Genomic DNA, 21,707 nt, shown 5'->3' with positions numbered 1-21,707 from the left:
ACACCCTTGCACCATTAAAATCAACCAATGGGATGCGTCTCGGGGCCCTGGCCATCAGGCCTCACAATCTGAAAGTTCACGTTGAATGCGTATGGTTTGTCGGTCCAGAGAAGTGCAGTAGGGCCAGTTCTGCCATGCCCCACCAAGCGGAAACGTGTATGTTTCTAGAGAAGACATTTCATTCAGAATATGATGAAAAGTTGAGTTTGCCAATATTGCGTCTAAAATAGAGAAAACCAATAACGTCTTCTGTACAGCAGTGCCTTCTGGTATGCAAAAACGTCAATGATTATCAATATTATTTTTAATGTAGAGCCAGTGATTGTTTGGGGGTGGGATGCTGTAGTATATGCATGTGTCGGAGGGAGGGAAGGAAAGGGAGATGGGAATTCTACTGTTAATGTAATTATTTACAACCTAATACAAATTGTATTGAGAAAAAACATCTTGCTCATGTTAAATCTTCACATCTTCAAATCCCATTTAGATACACAGGAGGTATTTGCCCCTGATGTTACACTTTAAATAATGGTATTAATTGTGATGACCAAGTGTCCCAAAGCGTTACTAAGTACAATCTTCAGGGTCATTGCACTTTGCTTTCATATTTTAATTTAATGCGAACTAATAGCCTCACTTCTTTACATTTTAGATGGAAACATTGTGTTTTTTTCTCCTCATTTATCTAACACCTGTAGTTATCAGTCATATTACAGATTACGATTTTACAAACTAACAGCAACGGTCTGTGGGTGAAATTGAACCAGCTGTCTGCACCTTAAATACTGTAGTATAAGGCTATGTGGTGTCTCTACTGATTTGTATTTACTTTGTTTAGTCAATAAAAGTTTAATAAACTTGAAAAATAATTTACCAGTTTCACTCTCACTGAAAAATCCAAATGTGAAAGTGTTTTTCCATTTTAAAAGTTTCATGGTCACAAGATGTCTCCTACTTCATTGAGAAATAGACTAAAGTTAGCATATTACAGTATTTGTATTTGAGGTTGCTCAATCATGTCATTTTTTTCCATGAAATTTCCTAAATATTTGAAGTCATCATTTCCCTCCGCCGCGGTTTCATCCGCACGAGCCTCTGTCAGCCAATGGGGTTTGAGATGTGGCCACATCGCTGCGATTCAGGAAAACCTCTCCTCCTCCGCCACTCAGCAAGTCAAGCGAGATCATCCAAATAACATTTCCGGTTTATACTTTCAAAACAAACCGTATCCGACCAATGTCTCGCGACACAGCCTTGAATAAATGACAGTGAAAGATTCCTCGTTCTGCAGGGTCATAAACAATACATTTTAGGCCTTGATAGACCTTCTATCAAGGCACTTGAGGGTTTTTTTTGGACACAGTACTGTGAGCAGAATCTCAAGCCAATTCTTCGTTTCAAAAAGATATCGAGAAAGTAGTAGAGAGATTACTGGTGGGAAGGTTTTTAATTGAAAATGTCAAACATAGGCTACTTTGAGAATTCAACTGACTGAGATGAAAGAAAAGTAGAAAAAGTGGACTGGTCAAAAGCCACCACAGTCTCACTCACAACTAAAACCATTGTTTTGTGAATAGTCTACTGTGAAACTTAAAGTTGTGACGGTTACATGTCTCCCTTACTGACATTACGTACACGTACTGTTCATTCTATATGATAAGCAATAAAGTAAAGAAACAAAAAGCACCCAATTTTCAGCGTTGAGATTGACACTTTTATTTTGAAGACTACATATCTATTGCCGGTTGTGTCCGCTTTCTTGTTCTGCGCTTGACTCACCTCAGGTCTCGCTTGCTACAATCTTGAGCGGTAGTAACTGATGAGTGCAGTGTTGTGGACTCGCCAAGCTATTTCTTCAACGTACGTTTCCTCACGTTTCCTGAGTGCTTTACGATACATTTCCTTCCAGAGGTGAAGCCGCACACCTTGGTCCAACATGTCTGTGGCCGGGCTGAAGAAACAGTTCCACAAAGCCAGTCAGGTATGGAGGCGCCTGTTATTGCTCGTTCATAACAACACTTGTTTGGATGTGGACCGTGTTTGCGAAAAACGGTGACGGAATCGGGCTTCTGGTGATTAGCAAACATTTAAAGTATCAGACTGTAACTATTTATATTTATTTATATGTAAATGTTGCGGGTTGTGGCGCCACAACAGGAACTGATTCCGAGGCATTTTTAGGCTCTCTGTGTCCCGTTACTTTTTCATTCAGATAAGTTGGTTCAGTACCGAGACAACGCCACACCAAACTCCGTTGAAATATCCGAAGATTGAATATATTCTCACATGTTAGCGAACGCACAGTCGTTGTTTGAGTCCATTCAAGACTGTTTACGAAACACTGTGATCCCACAGACATGTCGGCATTGTTGTTGACGTGTTATTCAGCTCACAGCACACCACTATAATACAATATATTGTATGACAATAGAACACGTTAGTAAGTGTTGCCGTTGTTTCCGATCCAGGAACATGGTGACATCATAATGTCAAGAAAATATTTAAGAAAAGTGAAAATACTGTTCAAATCTTTGTTTAGGCTATTGAATTATAAAACTTCTAACATGTACTGAGTTCCTTTAGTTTGGTGTGACATATCCCTATTGAATCTGTAAGTGAGAGACTACACGTGTTTTACTATAACGGAGGTACACTAGCTATTATGATTCTATTTAGCTCGTGGGAATGGCTAATTATGTTTTGTCCTGATGTCACAGTTTATGTCTTATTGACTATCCACTGGTCTGTTTTGACCAGGATTTAACAGACTTTAACAGAATTAAAGATGTCTTCTGTAGATTAGCGATATGTTTGAAAGATGTCTTCTGTAGATTAGCGATATGTTTCAAAGCCTGCCAAAGGCTGTGACGTAATTTAAAGATAGGTAGAATGACACAGAGACACCGGGCCTTCTTATAATAACAGCTTCACAGACAGCTTGTAGATATTGTGTAATCACGGGATGCATCCGCTGTTCTGAGATGCACTTCACTCATGAAGTTCCAGCACGGTCAGGCCTGTTGTTTCACCAAAATACACCACGGTGGGCGTCTGTGAGTAACCGTGAACCAGTTCTAACATTCAGATAAAATACCATGGGAAACAAACGCTGCCTGATCATCTACATGAGCAGTGGAAATGTTTCCACTTGTTTTAATGTGTAAACCCGTTGAGAACCTCCGCCATCAGCAGATCTCCAGGTGAAAGGGGATTGAATTATACTGAGTTTGAGGTTTGATGAGGTTTTGGTTCCAGTTGCCTCAGATTAGAAGCGTCTTGCGTGACATTGAGATCTCAGACCAAATACCACCAGTTACCTAACTGGACAGATAGTGCGGACATTGGTGATGACCTTAGCCCAGCATCCGAGTGAATCATAGATCAGGCCACACATGAGAGATGTGTTGTAGAACTCCCATGTTCCCTCACAGCACAGCAGAGAGGATAATATCTCATGTTGGGCATCTGGGTTGATGAAAGGGATTGAATTAAACTTTGAGGTTTGACTTCACTGGCCCATTGTCCATTTGTTAGGTGACTCCTCATAATACATGCAGTGTGCTGACGCATTGGGCCATTGGGCATGGAGGGCCTCTGCTACCCGACCAGAACGTATGTGGACTCAGGTCCAGTTGGGAGTTTGTTGTGTAGAGCCTCAAGCGTGGGCTGGTTTTCGGTGTTGTTATTATGACATAAAAAATATTCCCCTATCTCTCTTTGATTGTGCTGAGATACATTTACGTTTGACATGTGACCAAAGTAGACACTGGGAATAGAAGGAGAGCCTGCAGTCAAAATGCTAAGAATCAGCAGCTCTGATGAAACAGCACAGACAGAGCTTTGCTTTGAGCTGGTGGTGAGTCTCAAACTTAGGTCAGTTTCAGCCAAGACTGGTCTTACAGTGACTATGATCAATATGTTTATATATTATTTAGTGCCGGGCAACGATTACAATTTTTAATCGCGATTAATCACGTTTTCTTTGCGCAATTGTTATGCGCAAAGTTCAATAATGAATTCAAAAGTAGTGTATTGCGGACTTTTATTTTAAAAGTACTGCTATAGGAACAAAAGTGCAATAACATTTGATTTGCAAACACTTTAAACAAATCAGGTTATTTTTAGCAGCAGTATTCCCTTTACACAGTAGTAGTTAAAATACAGTTATAATGATTCTGATGATAGATATTCAGCTGGTGTTCACAACTTTGTCTTCATGTGTATGCAAACCTATCTACGTCATGTTTTTTATATTTGTTAAATTCTCAGTAGCGATAACTAAATGATATGCTTATTATACATATTCCAAACAAAACACTTAAAAAACCCGAAAAAAATAATTTAAATGAATCATTTATTTTTAGCTTTCTTTGGTATTTTGGTCAGACACATATGCAACGCTGATTACCGTAATATGTATGGTATTTGTTATAAATGTACGTTGGTACATATAGGGTGATAAGAAGCTGTACTTGGAGGGACTTAGGACCAGTGGCAGCTGGTCAATAGAGGGCCATGGGGCATGGCCCCACCATGAGCCACACAAAAAAAAAAAAAAAAAGAATTATAATAATCATAAATTATATAAATTGTCAATATTTGTGTTTTTGAACTATGGAATGTACCCAGTAATGTGTGTAAATTATGATATCTGCGCAAAATATATGCTTTTCCTGCTCGTGCTCTCCGCCTGTGTGCTCTCTGCTCGTGCTCTCTGTCTGTGTGCACGACACTCTGAGAACGCGCAGCTTGGGGGGCCTGATCGTTTTGGCCCAAAAGAGACGGGTCTATGAAGTCTCTACAGGCGCCCGCGCCAGCGCGAGCACTACTCCTCCAAGACCCGTTTGAGAGGAGAACTTTGAGGAGATTCTGCAGCCAAAGAGCTGATATCAGATCAGCCTGACCTCACAATCAGACAGCAGACTCGCGGGAAAGGGAAGCAGCACATGAAGCTTCTGTACTAGCTGTACACCAGACAGGTTTGGCTAGCTGGATGACGTCATGCTAATCATTTATTTAGCTTTTTAAAACAACGGGGACGGATCCAGCACGGACAGTTACGGGAGTGAGGGATGAGGAGGTAAGGAAACATGAGAACACCAGGGTAGAGAGTGAGGGATAAGGAGGTAAGGAAACATGAGAACACCAGGGTAGGGAGTGAGGGATGAGGAGGTAAGGAAACATGAGAACACCAGGGTAGGGAGTGAGGGATGAGGAGGTAAGGAAACATGAGAACACCAGGGTAGAGAGTGAGGGATAAGGAGGTAAGGAAACATGAGAACACCAGGGTAGGGAGTGAGGGATGAGGAGGTAAGGAAACATGAGAACACCAGGGTAGAGAGTGAGGGATGAGGAGGTAAGGAAACATGAGAACACCAGGGTAGGGAGTGAGGGATGAGGAGGTAAGGAAACATGAGAACACCAGGGTAGGGAGTGAGGGATGAGGAGGTAAGGAAACATGAGAACACCAGGGTAGGGAGTGAGGGATGAGGAGGTAAGGAAACATGAGAACACCAGGGTAGGGAGTGAGGGATGAGGAGGTAAGGAAACATGAGAACACCAGGACACACATGAGAACTCTGTCAAGCTACATATTAGACAAAGTGAACATCTTTTCTTCTACATAGCTGTCCTCAGTCTCATCTGCTTAACTTGGTGATGGAGGCATCAACATGTAATAGAGATGTTAAATTAACAGTGAAAGCTCATCATAGCTTAATTTAACATCAGTATTCATAATTACACTTCATGTTTACTTCTCCTGATCTTTACCTCCTATAACAAGGTCCATAGGGGCATCTCAATAAATAAACATGTTATATTATATTATATAAGTGTTATTTACTGATTGTTTTCGTGTTGGAATAAATGTTAAATATTTAACTGCAAAGTAGTAATGCGTGTTTGATACTTACATTTTTTTTTTGCATTAAATCATACTGGGATGTTTGCTGAAATTGATAGGATGGCCCTACCTAGAACATGTTCCACCAGCCGCCACTGCTTAGGACCCAGGGGAATGTAGGTGAAGCAAGGGAACCTGTAGTCTGTACCATGCAGTAACATGCAGCATGTGGAAGTTAAGCTAATAAAGAGTTGCCCAGCATTAAATTATACATTTATTATTATTTCTCATTGTAGTGTTTTTACTGATTGCGACTTCACTGTTTGTTTTATAGCTGGTTGTTACTGGATTGTTGAGTCTAATACTATGTTGATATTTAGGTGTTTAGGCAATTTCATACTTCCGTTGATCATCATTTTTTAAAACAAACAATCTTGATTCCTTTTTTCTGTGACTCTACGGAGCGGGCGTGTTACAGTTGAAAAGACAATCCAAATGTGTTAGACCAAAACCTACATATTAATATTGTGAAGATATTTTAGGGTTAGCGATTGACGCTTTCACCAAATATTTTCAGTGAGGTTTTTGATAAGTAATCATCAGTAATGTGGATATAATGACTAAGTGGGTAATGGCAAATAATAGAACAGCTATAACAGGATATCAATATAATATCAATATATTGCCCAGAACTACCCTAGAGTCTCTGGCTTGTACTGTGTAACAAAGTAACTCTTCAAACATTGTTGCGTTACCTCTGAGTAGCTCTGGCCAGCCTTACACAGCTGAGACCTGCTTCACTGAGATGTGAAAGTGTGCACTCTCAACAATGCTGCAACTACAAGCGTTTGCATGATTTTACCTGATTCTCTTTGTGTAGAGACACTGTCAGTTTGTGATTATCCTTGAGACAACTTTATATCGTTTGACTCTATAAACCAGAAATACGGGCCTAAACTTTTAATCTCTAGAATCGTGGAATTCACACATCATATTCAGCGCAATGTACATTCCTACAGCATAATTCCATCAGTACAACAGCGTGATACTCAGCACTCTGCTGCTCCGAGTGACTCTTATTAAGAGGAACACCGATGGCATTCACATTGATTCTTCACTTTTCATGAGATTGCTGTAAAGCGACCATCGGTGAAAGTCACCACTTCCTGCGGACGTTTAAAAATAAATGACTTCCAGGAAGTGAAGGATAATGCACTTTGATCCTCTGGAAATCTGTTCATGTGAAACGCCTGTGCAGGAAGCGTTGACTTTCATTGTATATCCAACAGTGTGATATGACTGCTGTTGTACTCTGGTGACAGGGGGGCTCCTACTAAAATATAGAACTGGGGGACATCAGACACAAAGGCATGTCTCAATGCAAGTCTGCTGCCTGGTGTATCTGTGTGTTGCTTAAGGCAAATAACGGTTCTAATATATAATCAAGACAATTTAAGGATTGCAACTTCATTTTTATTGTAATATTGGTTCGATGTTTTCCTGAAATTCCTCAAAATCCGACCTTATCCTTTGTGGACATTCCTTCCAGTTGCCTCAGATTAGAAGCGTCTTGCGTGACATTGAGATCTCAGACCAAATACCACCAGTTACCTAACTGGACAGATAGTGCGGACATTGGTGATGACCTTAGCCCAGCATCCGGGTGAATCATAGATCAGGCCACACATGAGAGATGTGTTGTAGAACTCCCATGTTCCCTCACAGCACAGCAGAGAGGATAATATCTCATGTTGTTATCTCGTGGAGTTCTTCCAGTGTGCACCAGCTAAATGTCAACCTGTCACTTCCTGTTTGTGTGTCGGTCTGTGCTGCTCATGGTTGTTGTGGTTGTGTGTCCTCCACACTTTGATCAGGGTAAGTGAGCATTGAACTAGAGCTGCAGTTTCTCTTTCACAACCTGTGTCATGAGGTAACACGGATATCAGCTCTCTAACGGTGGGAAGTTATCCCTCTCATTCTCTTAAGTCATTGCATACGAGGAAAAAAAAGGAAATTAAATACAGGCCTTTAATTTTATAGGCAAGGTGTTGATTTCATGTGTGATCATGTGCAGTGTTTTCTACCTGTTTGTTCTAGCCGTTGTTTTCTGAGACATGCAGTGATGAGCAGCCAAAAACAACTGAGAGCTTTTCTAACATTCATGTCACCCACAGTGGTTTCCTGCTTCTGCAAAACACTGTCTGACAACAAGGACCAGACTGTATCAATCCGACCTATGACCCCTGCAAAAAAAGCAAACAAAAGATCAGTTTTTGGAACTAGGTGTATGTCATGATGTACATCAAAAATATTGTTTGGTATTTCACCTGTTTCCTGAGGTGGAAATATATTGAGACCGGGGCTGATGCCAGCAATAGATAACTGGGAAGAGAAACACTTCCTGTTTATTTCAACCAGATCTGATTCTTTTCCAACTAAAAAGGGGGCAATGGGAATGTAGTGGGATATAATTGCTGTCCCTTTTAGATAAACCAACATGAATTTTACAAATGTGCATCCTTCATACCACAGCCAGGACGGTATCCTCAGAATAGGAAGAAGCTGCATGGAGTCTCCTTTTTCCTGAAGGATGACACAGAATCTGTACCTGCTGGTTTTAGGTCTAGCCCTGAGCTGGACCCAGGAGGGAGGATTGACAGCGTCAGGATGAACAAGGACCGGGTGGCATCAGACTCTCGAGCACAGGTTGTGATGATGGGGCTCCAGAATCTGAGCCCATTGTGTTGGTCAGGAGGTTTGCAGAAGTGGTAGTATGTGAAAACTAGAACCCAATAAAATCTGTCCAGAAATGTAATAACCGTTACTCGGAAGATATGGATAGTCATCCCTAATAAATGAATAAAAGATGAGTAATATAAATTGAGTATGAGAAGGCATAAAGACACTGTGGTGACACGTGACCTAGATGTTAGCTGAGGGCCCAATCTGTCCTGCCTCTATGTCTTGATAACAGCTCTGTTGTTTTGGATCTACTGCTTAGCCTACTGTGTAAAGTCCAGCGTACAGGTGGAGCCTGCTGGAGCTGTATTACTCTGATGTCTCATACACAGAAATGGAAGGCAATTACCCAATTGTTCAACTGTTCTCCCCTGTGACTTCTACTTTATCTGAGTGGGATACTCAGATGATACGGATAAGTGGTTTTTCATGTTGTAGCTGATTTCAGCTGATGTTTTATGTATTTGTTAATATAATAACAATAATAATAATAAGACAATGCAAATCTAATAAATAAATAAAAGTCCAAACCTTTTCGTACCGAACACACCTGGCCCAATCAATGTGTCGAGGTCTGTTTTTAGAAAGTTACAGAAATTGGCAAATGCAACCACCACAAATTCTGCTGTTGTGAAGGCCGAAGTGAACTGAAGCTTTAAGTCCAGCAGCATATGAAAAGCTAACCTCAGTGGAGCAGACTAAGTTAAAGTATGTGAGGGTCTGAGCTGCCTCATGTCTTCACCACAGGTCATAGTATGACACAAATGCGCTGTCACGTCAGTTATCTTTTCTCTGCAGCAGCAACATGTTATCATTGTACATGTGCAGCCTGCCACAGAAACTGAATTCCACTCGATACAGATACAGCTGACACCTCGGTGAGAAGAGTCCATCCATCTCTGATGACGGAGTGATGAGGGACTGAGCCACAGTCGCCTGGTGGTCTGGCAGGCAGCCTCTCAGTTCATTAGCTCATGAGTATTGTGTGTGGCTTCACGGTGACGTAGTTACGCTGATGGTTCAGAATGAAAGCCTTCCAGCAGAGCAGCAGCTGATACATTATCTACTGAAACAGGGCGTCTGCTTCCCAAACAATGAAATACGATCTCGGTAGGTTTTCTGTTCAACTGACAAAAGACATTGTTTCTAACAAGGGGTCTATAATATTGTAATTGTCTGAGTGGTTACACGTTTCAGTGTTTAAAATATTTATTTTAAAACTTTTATTTAGGGATGTTTTCTTTTATTCAAGGACTTGACATGTGTTCAATTTGTGCAACACATCATATTAAAGAAAATTGATATAAAACTAGCCTACTTAAGAAAGGTTGGCTAAATTATTAAGATATTTAATGTTACAGTGTCAGAGTGTTCTTACTATTCATCCATCATAACATGTACCAAATTGCTATTAGGCAACAGTATGCAAATAATATCTGTCATCTTTGTCACATTGAAAAAGCATTTGTGGGAAAGCTCAGCAGAAATAATCATTTGGGACTCAAAATTCATTCCTGGGAGATTTCAGCTGCCATGGAATACAGATCGTGGTGGATTTGTGGCATTAAAAGCAGTGGGAGAAGTTGAGTTCAATCTTCAGAAAACAGACCCAGGCCTTTGTTTCTGGTTGCTGATAGAAAGTTCACTGCTCATGCTCTTCAAGAAAAAAAGATGTACGGGGGAAATGAGCAGGGGCAGAAGGGTATATTATGGGTATATGATGTGCTTCAACAGTAGTTTCCATTGTGGTTCCACTTCCAATTTGGCAAACCACCTGGGTCTGTTCAGCTCTTACGAGTCTCTTAGTATATCTTTTAGTTTGTAGTTGTGTTTTTCCATTAGGAAAGATCACACATTGAGGTTACAGGCTTTCCATTTTAATCGGTTGCTTTCAATGGTGGAAATGCCATAGCCAGCTTTTATCAGCTTTAGCTAATTCATTGTATTGCCATTAGTATCATATCTACGCTGACTTTTGAGGAAATTGAACAAAGTCCATCCTCCTTCCTTTGATTACAAAGAGTTTAATACCGCGGTTGTTCAGAACATCGGTGCAGTTCAGTTCCAGTAGCATAGCTCCAAACAGCTCCAAACACCAAGATGCTCAGTTGCAAATGAAACGCATTCTTGGCCATAACATGTGCAACGCTTCTCCGATGCTATTAGCCAGGAATATCGTTCATACAAATCCTTTTCCTGGCTGGGTCAGGGCTGCTAGCTGTGAGGTTGGCCGACCCTTTCTTACGATGTCCAGTTTCTCTGTAAATGTCCTTCTTGAGAAATCCGTTTCTCCTCCTAAAAAAACAATGCCAAGTAAAAAAAAAAATTTACACCAAGCAAAACGCTAAAAATGTCAAGTCAATGTCATAACTTCTTACATATCTTTCAACTTGAACTGTTACTACAACTACAACTACTACTAACTCAGCGTCAAAACAGTCACACTAGCCCACTGACCAATCACGGCGCACGTTCATGCTGACGTACTTGTAGTCCACCGAGAAAGCTCGGACATGTGAAAGAATACGCCCAACATGTCAAACTAAAGATCTGATTGGTTGAAGACTATGACAATCAACAATATCGTTCCCATTCACTTAAACTGCAACGGCTTTCTAGCGGGCCTCGGGCCTCTTCTTACCTTGAGGCATAGAGGTGAAATCTGATTGGATAAAAGCTCTACTTAAAACAAGCTGCACTGGAAGCAGCGCTGCAGGCTGGAAGCAGAGCAACTGAGGAAGACAGTAGCTGTGCAGTGAGAAAATAAGCAAATGGGAAAAATAATTAGAATACATGTCGTGTATTTATGAAAAATTATTAAATGATAAAATAGCTATTACGTGATTCTGTTCAGGCCAGCGGAGAAGGCTTTGGCGGCCCTGACGGCCCACCACTGCTGTACACATATGTTGATGTGTAATATTTGGGAATTGAGTTCCTCTTTAATAACGAAAATGAGTTGAAGAAGAGTTACAAACATTGCAGTTCAAGTGAAAAAAAACACCAATTTGATTTGTTTGTGCTACAACACAAATACAAAATAAAATGTGTTTCCATTAATCCTACTGTTCTGCAGAGCTTGACTAGAGATATACCGACTCAACACATTTAAACCTGGGAGAACAAACAATCTGCAGCCACTGGGTCAAGTTCTGAGAAAACACGTATTTATTCTGCGCAGGTGCATCAGCTTAAATAGACAGTCACATGACACACTCACACCTGAAATGCATTGGCAATAATTGGGAGCACAATCAGTTGCTTCAATTAACACCCCCACTTGATCACACATTATTGACAACCATAAATCATACAAGGGGAAAAACATGGAAACCAACTGCACTTAACTGCACTTAACTGGCTATGCCCCAAACAAGAACATGGAAAAAGTAAGTAGCTTTGCTTTAGTAGCTGGTTTTGTCATCAGGTCAGCTACCATCCGGTCTGTTGGGCAATACTCCAAACATACTTTACAGTCATTAACAGTTGATCTCACAAAATGGTATTTTATATCAATGTGCTTACATCGCTGTCTGCTCACTGGATTCTTGGCTAATGCAATTGTACCTTGGTTATCTTCAAAAATCTTAGGTACATCATACAGACAGTCATCAAGATGTTCAAGCAGTTGAGATAAGTAAAGACACTCTTGTGTGGTTGCGGCCAACGCCATATACTCTGCCTCACAAGTTGACAGTGCTACCGTTGGCTGCTTTTTGGTCTTCCAGGAAATCAGAGGACCATTCTCACTCAGACTAACACAATAACCAGTTGTACTGCGTCTGTCAGTTGCATCACCTGCCCAATCTGCATCACTGTAAGCAAACAACCTCAGCTCATCACATTTTCTGTAACACAACATTTTGTCATTTGTGCCCTTCAAATATTTCAGTACATGCTTAACAGTTGTCCACTGCTCTTCTGTCGGCTCACTGAAATGCTGTGACAGTCTGCTTACAACAAAGCTCAGATCAGGTCTGGTGCATGAGGTTAGGTAGATTAGGCTACCCACTGCCTCTCTGTATTTTCTGGGGTCACCTAGCTTCTCATCAGTGTAATGCAGCTTTGGTTCACAAGGTGTTGACCTGGGCTTACAATCCTGCATATTAAACCTGTCAAGCAGCTTGTCAACATAGCTCTGCTGTGACATGGTCACACATCCATTACACTGGTCAAAAGTGATACCAAGAAAATTCTTCAGTCTGCCCAAATCTTTCATCTGGAACTTCACAGCAAGCATCTTTTTTACTGCTTTTAAAGCACTCTCATCACTGGCTGCAATAACCAGGTCATCAACCCAGATCAGTAGGATCACCTTGTCATGTTCCGTTTCTCTCTCATAAACACAGTGATCGGCTGGATTCTGTACAAACATATTTTCACATAGATAGTCATGCAACATTATGTTCCAGTTTCTACCTGATTGTTTAAGCCCATATAGTGACTTCTTTAGTCTACACACCATCTTCCCATTTGTCTGAGATTTTACATCATAACCCTCTGGCTGTTCCATGTAAATCTCACAATCAATTGGTGCATGTAAGTAGGCGGTTTTAACATCCATCTGATGCAGGATCAGATCCTCCTGGGCAGCTTTCTGCATCAACACTCTCACACTAGTCAGGTCGGCAGTAGGAGAAAACGTTTCTCCATAATCTACACCCATCCGTTGACTGTATCCCTTGGCTACATAGCGGGCCTTGTACTTGTCAGATCCATCAACATTGGTTTTGAGAGTATACACCCATCTACCCCCCACTGCTTTCTTGCCCTCAGGTAAGGTGGTCAGAGTAAATGTGTTGTTATCCCTCAGTGCCTTCATCTCCTCATCCATTGCATCTATCCACTTACTTGAGTTGGATGAAGACACAGCATCTCTGAACGTCTGTGGTACATTACAAACCATCCTGTAGCAATAATCAATGTTGATCTGAGCCTGATCACTCTCTATCCCATAGAAGTCTGGCCTCCTCCTCTCTCTAGCAGGGTATCTCCGTGGAGACTGGGATTCGGGCTTGACTCCACCTGTCTGTAGGCCTATCTGGCTTGGACCTGGCCTAGCTTCTGGGATGTCGTTCTGCTCGGGTTGGTCAGGGTCAGGTCTGGTTGCGTTAGACTGCACACCAGTGTCATCGTCGGACATGTCATCAGTCTGCTGTCCCTCAACACAGGACATGAACCTCACCAGTCGGTGCTTCATCACCTTCCTGCTGTCAGGGTAGTAGACCATATAGGCTGGACTGTTCTTGTCATAACCAACGAAGATGCCCTTGTCAGACCTTGACTCTAGCTTCTTCCTGTCCTGCCTGTAGGCGTAACATACAGTACCAAACTTCTGCATCCTGGAGACATTAGGTCTCCTTCCTGTCAGCATAAAGTAAGGTGTCTCTCTAGTGCGGTTGTTGAAACATCTATTCCTCACCACTGCTGCTGTCTGGACCGCATACGGCCATAGCTCCTTGGCTAACTGGCTCTCCAAGAGCATACATCTCGCCATGTCAAAAAGGGTTCTCCAGTTACGCTCAGCAGTGCCATTCTGGTGTGGTGAGTATGGTGCTGATCTTTCATGTCTGATTCTATTCCTACGCAGTAGAGCTTGGTAACCCTGCCCTGTGAACTCTGTACCATTGTCAGACCTGATACACTTCACTTTCCCATATGGGGCTGTGTCGGCTAGAAACCTCTCTGTGGCTTCTACAGTGTCCCTCTTGTACTTTAGATAGTACACAAACACTGCACTTGAATAGTCGTCAGTAAAGGAAAGTGCATACCTATACCCTTCCTTGGACTCTGGGTCAATGGGGCCTGACAAGTCAGTGTGAACCAGCTCTAAGGCTGATTTGGCCCTCACATCAGGCTTCCTGTTTCTGCTCTGAGTGAACTTGCCCTGAGTACACACTTCACATATCATGGGTTTGGACGCTTTACCCCTGATTGACATTCCATCCACAACATTCTCTAACTTCATGACATCATCAAAATTACAGTGCCCCAAAATCTCGTGCCACGTCTGAATATCATGACAGCTCATACATTGATCATCACAGTCATTGTTTACTGACACAGTAGGCAAATAGAACAGTCTGTTATGCTCATAAATGAGGAAGCGCGTACCGTCTCTATACTGTAAGACGTTTTCTCCTTCCTTGAAGATCACCGTTGCCCCACGATAAGTTGCAGCTCTCACGGAGAAGATGTCTTGGGGATACGAGGGGATGTACAGCGCCTGCTTCAGTGTGGTACTGAGGTGCCGCCCCCTGCTGTCGATCAGACACACCTCGGCGTCTCCTCTGCGCTCCGCGACCCCCGTGCAGCTTGTGCCATCGGCCAGCTCCACGCAGTGCGTCTCGGACTGGAATCGGTCATCGAAGTTCTTGAACTTCGCCAGGTCAGTGATGATATGCGCCGTCGCACCGGTGTCCACCATCAAGCCCTTTCTGGTGACACCGCTTCCTGGCTCGCTGGTCACCAGCTTGAACACGAAGGTGTTGTCATCCATCTCCTCGGACACTCCACGCGCGTTGTCCCGCTGCCACTGTCGCCATCCTCCTCGCCGTCCGGTACTCTCGCCCTGGCCGTACCACTGTTGACCACGCTGACAGTCTCTTACCTTGTGACCTCTCTGGCCACAACGGAAACACACAATGTCCCCGCTCTCGGTGCTGCGTGCACCTGCGCCTGCTGGGGCAGCCCTCCTTGGATGCGCCTGGGCCCTCATGACATTGTCGTCGGCCGCAGCTGTGCGCATACCTTCAGTGCTCTCATAACTGCGCAACTTAGTCTTGAACTCCGCAAAAGAGAGAGTCTCATAACTTTGAGTGATAAAAATGGAAAAAGGCTTAAATGAGTCTGGCAGCCCCTTCAAAATCATTGCAACCAATAGTCCATCGCTTAAAACCTCTCCAGCATTACGCAGCGCTGTGATCGAAATCTCAGCACGTATGACATAGTCAGTCAAACTCTCACTACTCATCTTTTGCAAAGAAGTCAGTTCTGTATACAGGCATACAATGCGGGGCTTACCCTTGCCTGCATAATAGTCACGCAAAATCCTGAGCGCTCCACGCCCGTCATCCGCTGCCTCTCGCATGACCAGAGACAAACTTTTGTCATCAAGGAATTGGATCAGTTCCGCGTACGCTTCCGCGTTCTTCGCCGCATCCTCAGCCAGTGCGTTTTCTTCTGCGCCATCGGCGGGCTGATTCAAAATGGTGTCCTTCAGTTTCTGCAACCGCAGATGTCCCAAAAACTTTGTCTCCCACAGTTCATAGTTCTTTTCGTCCCCATTAAAAACAAGACGAGACCAACGTGAACTCGTATGTCCGCTCATGGTGCTGGCACTCCAATCCGTGAGATACGCACACAAGCAAATGTCTCTCAGTGGCTACTCACGCCGGATATCTCTTTGCACAAACGTCTAACGCATCTGGGCCCATAACCTGTTCTGCAGAGCTTGACTAGAGATATACCGACTCAACACATTTAAACCTGGGAGAACAAACAATCTGCAGCCACTGGGTCAAGTTCTGAGAAAACACGTATTTATTCTGCGCAGGTGCATCAGCTTAAATAGACAGTCACATGACACACTCACACCTGAAATGCATTGGCAATAATTGGGAGCACAATCAGTTGCTTCAATTAACACCTACTGTATATTATGTTTTCTATAAACTTCTGGGAATCTTCTATGGAAGTTCCTGGTGTTTGAAAGCATTTTGATAAAAGTTCGATGGAACACCCACTCTCAGAGGCTGGTGTGTTGGAATTTCACAGTTCAGCTTGAAAATAACTATAAAAAGAAATGTATCTATTGCAGATATATTGGTATGAGTATATCTGCTTATAAATAACAAGACATGTCAAGTTCACTTCTCACTGTAAAATGTGCCGTGATGTAAATCCTTTGCTGGGGCAGTTTTTTGCATTCACAACAGAGAAACTTGAAACATGAAAATTAGAAATGAGTGGTATCATGCTTTTCGTGTGTACGAGCTGTGACTATGAGTGAAGGAATAATAATTACGTTAGATCTGTACAGGACTCGTCAGCTAACGACGCTGCTGATGGTAACGGTAAGTGTGTCCCTGCTCTGGACGGGCCTCTAATGAGCCAATTACCTGGAGTGGCAGGTTGAACCCAGGCATGACGACGGAGGATTAATACGATTACATCATGCAACCTTGTCTGATGCATTTTTTTTTCTCAGAAAAGATTAATTCATTTTCTTGTGAGTCGCCTGATTGTTAACTCACTCACTGTCAGGAGATTATCTTCCTTCAATGATTTGATTCCCTGAAACAGAGCAGTAGGGTTGGGGTTAGATACATCTGCATCCATCTTAGGCGAAAGGGTACAGACTTTCAATGAATGGTTAATAAAAGTTGCATTGCAGGGCTCAACATTAACACTTGCCCGGTTGCTGGGGGGAAGTAAACATCTTTCTACAGGTTCATATGTTCAATAAACATTAATGCTTTTTAGTCACCGTTCCCTCATACTACCGTACTAATGTTACATTGTGAACAGCAAGTCCGTTGGAATCTGCAAGACGTAGGCCAGCATTAGTTAACGTTAGCTGCTGTTAGCAGCCAGTTGGCAGCACAGTCCTCCTTGGCTAAATAACGGAGCTAACTGCATGTTAACAAGTCACTTAATCCTATTATATTGTAATTCGTTCTCATGTGAACGTTCTCGTGCTCAGAGTAATCACAGTTACTAGCTCTTCTGCCGACTAAGGGGTCTCTTCCTGCTAGGGTGACCAGACGTCCGGATTTAGGCCGGACAGTCCGGATTTTCAATGCCGGACGCGTATTTGTCCTCCTTTTTGGAGTTCCACTGGGCCTAACGAGCCGCGCGATAGAATATTTTGCTGGAACGTTTGTGTCTGTACATGATCACTGTACAGAGTTGTTTTCTGGTCAGGGCCGTTTTCAGCGAACATTCCAATAAAAATGCACTTTAAATATTGATAAAAAAAAAGACCGTATGTTTTCAGTTGATTTAATAGTGTTAAACTACTACTTATATTAATAAAGACAGTTATCATCACTGTCAGAGTGTTTTCTCTGTAGTCTGTTACCTGTTAAACAAACTGCACACATACACGGATGAAGACACTGCAGACAAGTCCCCAATAGACTGAATCACTTTAGAAATATTTTTTGGTTCAGTCTACAGTTGTTTTTGGAATATATATTTTTCATGAGGATATTATTTACTGCCTTTTCTTTAGTATGTTAGTATTCCGTGTTACTGTGGTCTTTTATTCCACAGAAAAGCTGCACAAAGCTTTTCTGTGACCAACAAAGGTCCCAAGGCCAAAGTACAATACTGTTTTCAGTGATAAAGTTTCTCTTACACTGGCTGTTTGAAGGTGACATTTCAGAAAAAAAACTGTCCCTATTGGACATGCGTCTGTTTTTTGCCCTATTGGCTTTGGTTGTCTCTTTTCGCGCCCTGAAATATGTCTCCAGCACGCCTCTGTCCATATGTGGCACAAAGCTCGGGTGTAGGATTACACAGGACTTATATTTGTTACACTGTGGTATTGCTACCCTGACTTCAGAAAAGGATCTGAATACCTCTTCCACTTCAACATTCATTATTTGTTTTACAGCAACCATCAGTTGAACAGATAAAATTCAAACTGGTGCTTCAAGTACAGACATTCTGCATCCCTCTTTCTACCACTTGATACTGCCGATGAACAAATTAGTCTGATGAAAAAAGACGCTGCACACAAGTCCCCAAAAGACTGAATCACTTTAGAAATTCTTTACTTTTTGAGCTGTTAAATGTTAACCAAATTTGTTTGGTTTTCTTTATGCTTTAAAAAAATGAATTTATCTGTTTATTATTTGTTATTTATGTAACCTGTGATTTAATTTGTACATTTTAAGTCCACAAATGTTATGCTTTGTGGCACTCAGCACAGTGGTCAGTTTTTGAACACCACAATGTATTGAATAAATACAAATACTGTGAACAAACACTTTTTGACTCTTTAAGACAATCTTTTCCTATTCTGTTACACATACATCATGTAGCAATCACACAAAGTTGTATTGTAGAGGGGAGTACGCCAGAGTCCTATGCAATTATTCACAGCTTCACTAAATACCGGAGTGTCCTCCTTTTTGGTGTTATGGATATGATCACCCTACTTCCTGCTGAGAATGGAGCTAACAGCTAATGTCAACGGAGGTTCCATTCAGTTACATTGTGGTGCGTCCAAGCTCCAAACAGTTTGTATGTGATCTTGAAAAATGTTGGTTTTGTCGAGACACTTGTTTTCAGATGTTTTCACAGCAATGCAAATAACCACCATATATGACAATAACCAAGTAAAAAAAAACCCATTTAGAATTGATTGATGTTTTTTTCTGTCCAATTTCCGTAGTTTCTGTTAATTGTATTTGTTTATTAATAGGCCTACATTTTCCATTTTGGAGAAGTACGTTTTGCTATCAGGCAACAACTGCCTGAAAAAGCTTAATATCAAGACTTGCATTGAAAGACGAGAGGAACCACGGCCTTCATGGGGAACACAAACAATACAATGTAAGCCAGACGGCCTCTTCCTTCCTGTTCACACTGAAAGTTGAACACATAAAGAAAGTTCCACCCACAGGTCAACAACTCCCAATACCCCCTCTAAACATACATACAGCGCAGACTCTGAAAGCTTTGGTTCCATATAAACCCAGTGCAGTGCGCACACACACACATTGACAATGCTGTTGGGTAGATAGCAGGGTGTATACAGTAAATGCTGAATGAATGGCTCCTTTCATTGTGTTATCTAACCAAGGACATCTCAAGCTTTTCAACGAACAGACAAATGGACACACATGAGACACTGTATGGTTCTTACCAAACACACACGTGTGGGAGGGAAAACATTTTGCTTCAGTATGTTTAGAATTGAATTGTACAGTTGTAGACCCGTAGACCTGCAGAGATAACATGCCAAATGTTATCTGTAGTATCTGTAACCCTCTGGTGTAAAAGAAACCATGACCTGCTATTCACCACTCAGCTTGGGAACCCATAAAGCCCTTTCATGGACCTTGAGCCCTCCATTGACAACACTGTACTGTATGCTGTTGAGCCAGTTGTACAATCCGCTGTCCGCCTTTCATTGACCCTCTCAAATCAATGACAGCTATCTCTAGTGATGGTTTGCTGCTCTTATTAGAGTACATCCACATTACTCCATTTCCTTTTGAAAACGGATGTTTTGCTTCGTTTACACTGAGCGTCCACACTATGCCAGAGTTTTAGAGCAGCATAAACGGATACGTTTGAAAACTCCGGGGTTGCGTTTTCACGTGGATGGCCGGAACCGGATAAGTTTAGAAACAATGACGCCCACACCCGCGTTCGTTACTTGATTGGTTCTTAGCAGTCATGACGTGTCCTTCCCTGATTTGTCACATGTCTATCACGTGACCCTTACCCAGAAGCTCACAAACGACAACATTGATTACCAATCGACTACCAGGTTAATTTAACATGGACAACTAATTACAGGTGTTGCTGACCTTGTTGTCTTTACTAGCAGCTGTTGTTCAATAAAAGTCTGCATTATTACGGAGGAAGCAGCTGTTATCAGCCCTACAGGGCAGACGTCTGAAGTCACGGTTAGCAGTAAATGCTATTCAGTAGGACAGATAGTTAAGCCACCAGCAGAGCTACGATGAGAACAGACAACAACACCGAAGAAACGAGTGAGAGACGTGTGTTGACCACATTTATGGACCCATAATCTATCTGTAAGTGTTGAGTTTAAAGTAAATTTGATATGTGAGAGAGAGAGATAGAGCAGACCTGCAGCGCTGTAACTAAGTCTGAAAATAAAACTTCTAAAACTTTCCACGAACTGTGTCTGTTTGAGTTTATAGTATCAAACACGACGTTTCATTGTTAAAGACTACTCGTATTTTTTTCAACAAAGCAACCAATCTACTTCCTGTTTATATTGACACTCACGCGCATGCCCAGTGTACGTAAAGAGTCACGTGATATTCGTTTTCAGGCGCGTTATTATGGACGGAGATCATTTCGAAAACGGTGCTGAAACGCCGTGTGGACGGAGAACGTTTATGTTTGAAAACGGAGTAGTTTGGACATGGCATTAGATAGTTTGAGACCTCTGTAATATCAGATAAGGGACTTTAAGGGGATTCATACCATCTTTGGTTTGTATTCCTGCCTTGTGTCTTCTGAGTGAGTCCACGGTCATGTCTCTGCTACTTTGAAGGACTTTCCCTCAAACAATGGATAGTTAAAGCTCCACCAGTCATTGTGTAAAATGAAAGATGTGGCCGCCAGCGACAAACCTAAAGACACAGCTTTTTTGTATCTTTTAGCTTATTTTCTTTTTTTTTACCAATTTCAATTCCACATACTCTACTCTTTAAATGTGTGTTCAAAAGTCTCCCGAAACAGAAGCTTAATCGGGTCGGTCAGACAACGTATTTGCGCGACCATGATCTCAGCTGGAAATCGTTGGGTGGCTCCAGTTTCCATCTCATTCCACCGACCACTGAACAAACACACTGCTGCTCAAAACAGCAAGAAGGCCATTGCTCACAACCAATAGCAGCTACTGGTTGTTAAAAAATCTCTGTCAAAATATTTGTTTACAACTCAGATCTGTGGATTCTAGAAGCTGTGTTCCTTTTGATATCTACAGCCACCTCTCTGACGGCATTGGTGGAGCTGCTGTTCTGTCCCCTCTTCGCTGCCTCTGCAACACATCTCCTTTGGGAGACACGGTAAAACAATATGGTTCAGCTAGCATACACAAACACACAGCAACAATTCCTGTGTACGTGTGTGTCGGCCAGTGATTCATCGCCTCGAGAGATTGTTTTGAAGGGAAACGGCTGTGTGGTTTGACTTCATGACACTTTCCCTCCTGTCGTTCTGCCATCTTTTCCTCCGTCCGTACCCTGCAGACACACAGTCCAGCTAACCTGGAATGCCTTATGACTTGTCCAGTCTAATTTCCCACAAGATGAACCACGCAGGGATGCTGACGAAAAAATAGTCTGTCCTGTATATTATCTCTACATTGCATTCATTAGTGCGACTCATTGTTAAAAAGTGGCGGGCC

The 21,707-nt window shown here is 42.2% G+C and overlaps 1 protein-coding gene across 6 annotated transcripts in view; it reads left to right on the top strand.

The window, feature by feature from the left end:
* Positions 1-1,936: 1,936 nt before the first annotated feature.
* sh3gl3a (SH3-domain GRB2-like 3a) overlaps positions 1,937-21,707 on the top strand; it is a gene marked incomplete at both ends in the record, with an annotated part of 142,064 nt that continues 122,293 nt past the window's right edge. For all 6 annotated transcript variants that reach the window (XM_079288213.1, XM_079288212.1, XM_079288209.1 and 3 more), the window contains one exon: positions 1,937-1,981. In XM_079288213.1, coding sequence (XP_079144339.1) covers positions 1,937-1,981 — 45 coding nt within the window. The remainder of the gene's footprint in view (positions 1,982-21,707) is intronic.

Source organism: Melanostigma gelatinosum (genome assembly GCF_949748355.1).
Source record: "Melanostigma gelatinosum genome assembly, chromosome: 2".
Lineage (NCBI taxonomy): Eukaryota > Metazoa > Chordata > Actinopteri > Perciformes > Zoarcidae > Melanostigma > Melanostigma gelatinosum.
Note: the sequence above shows the minus strand (reverse complement) of the source record. Positions and strands in the feature narration are given on the sequence as shown.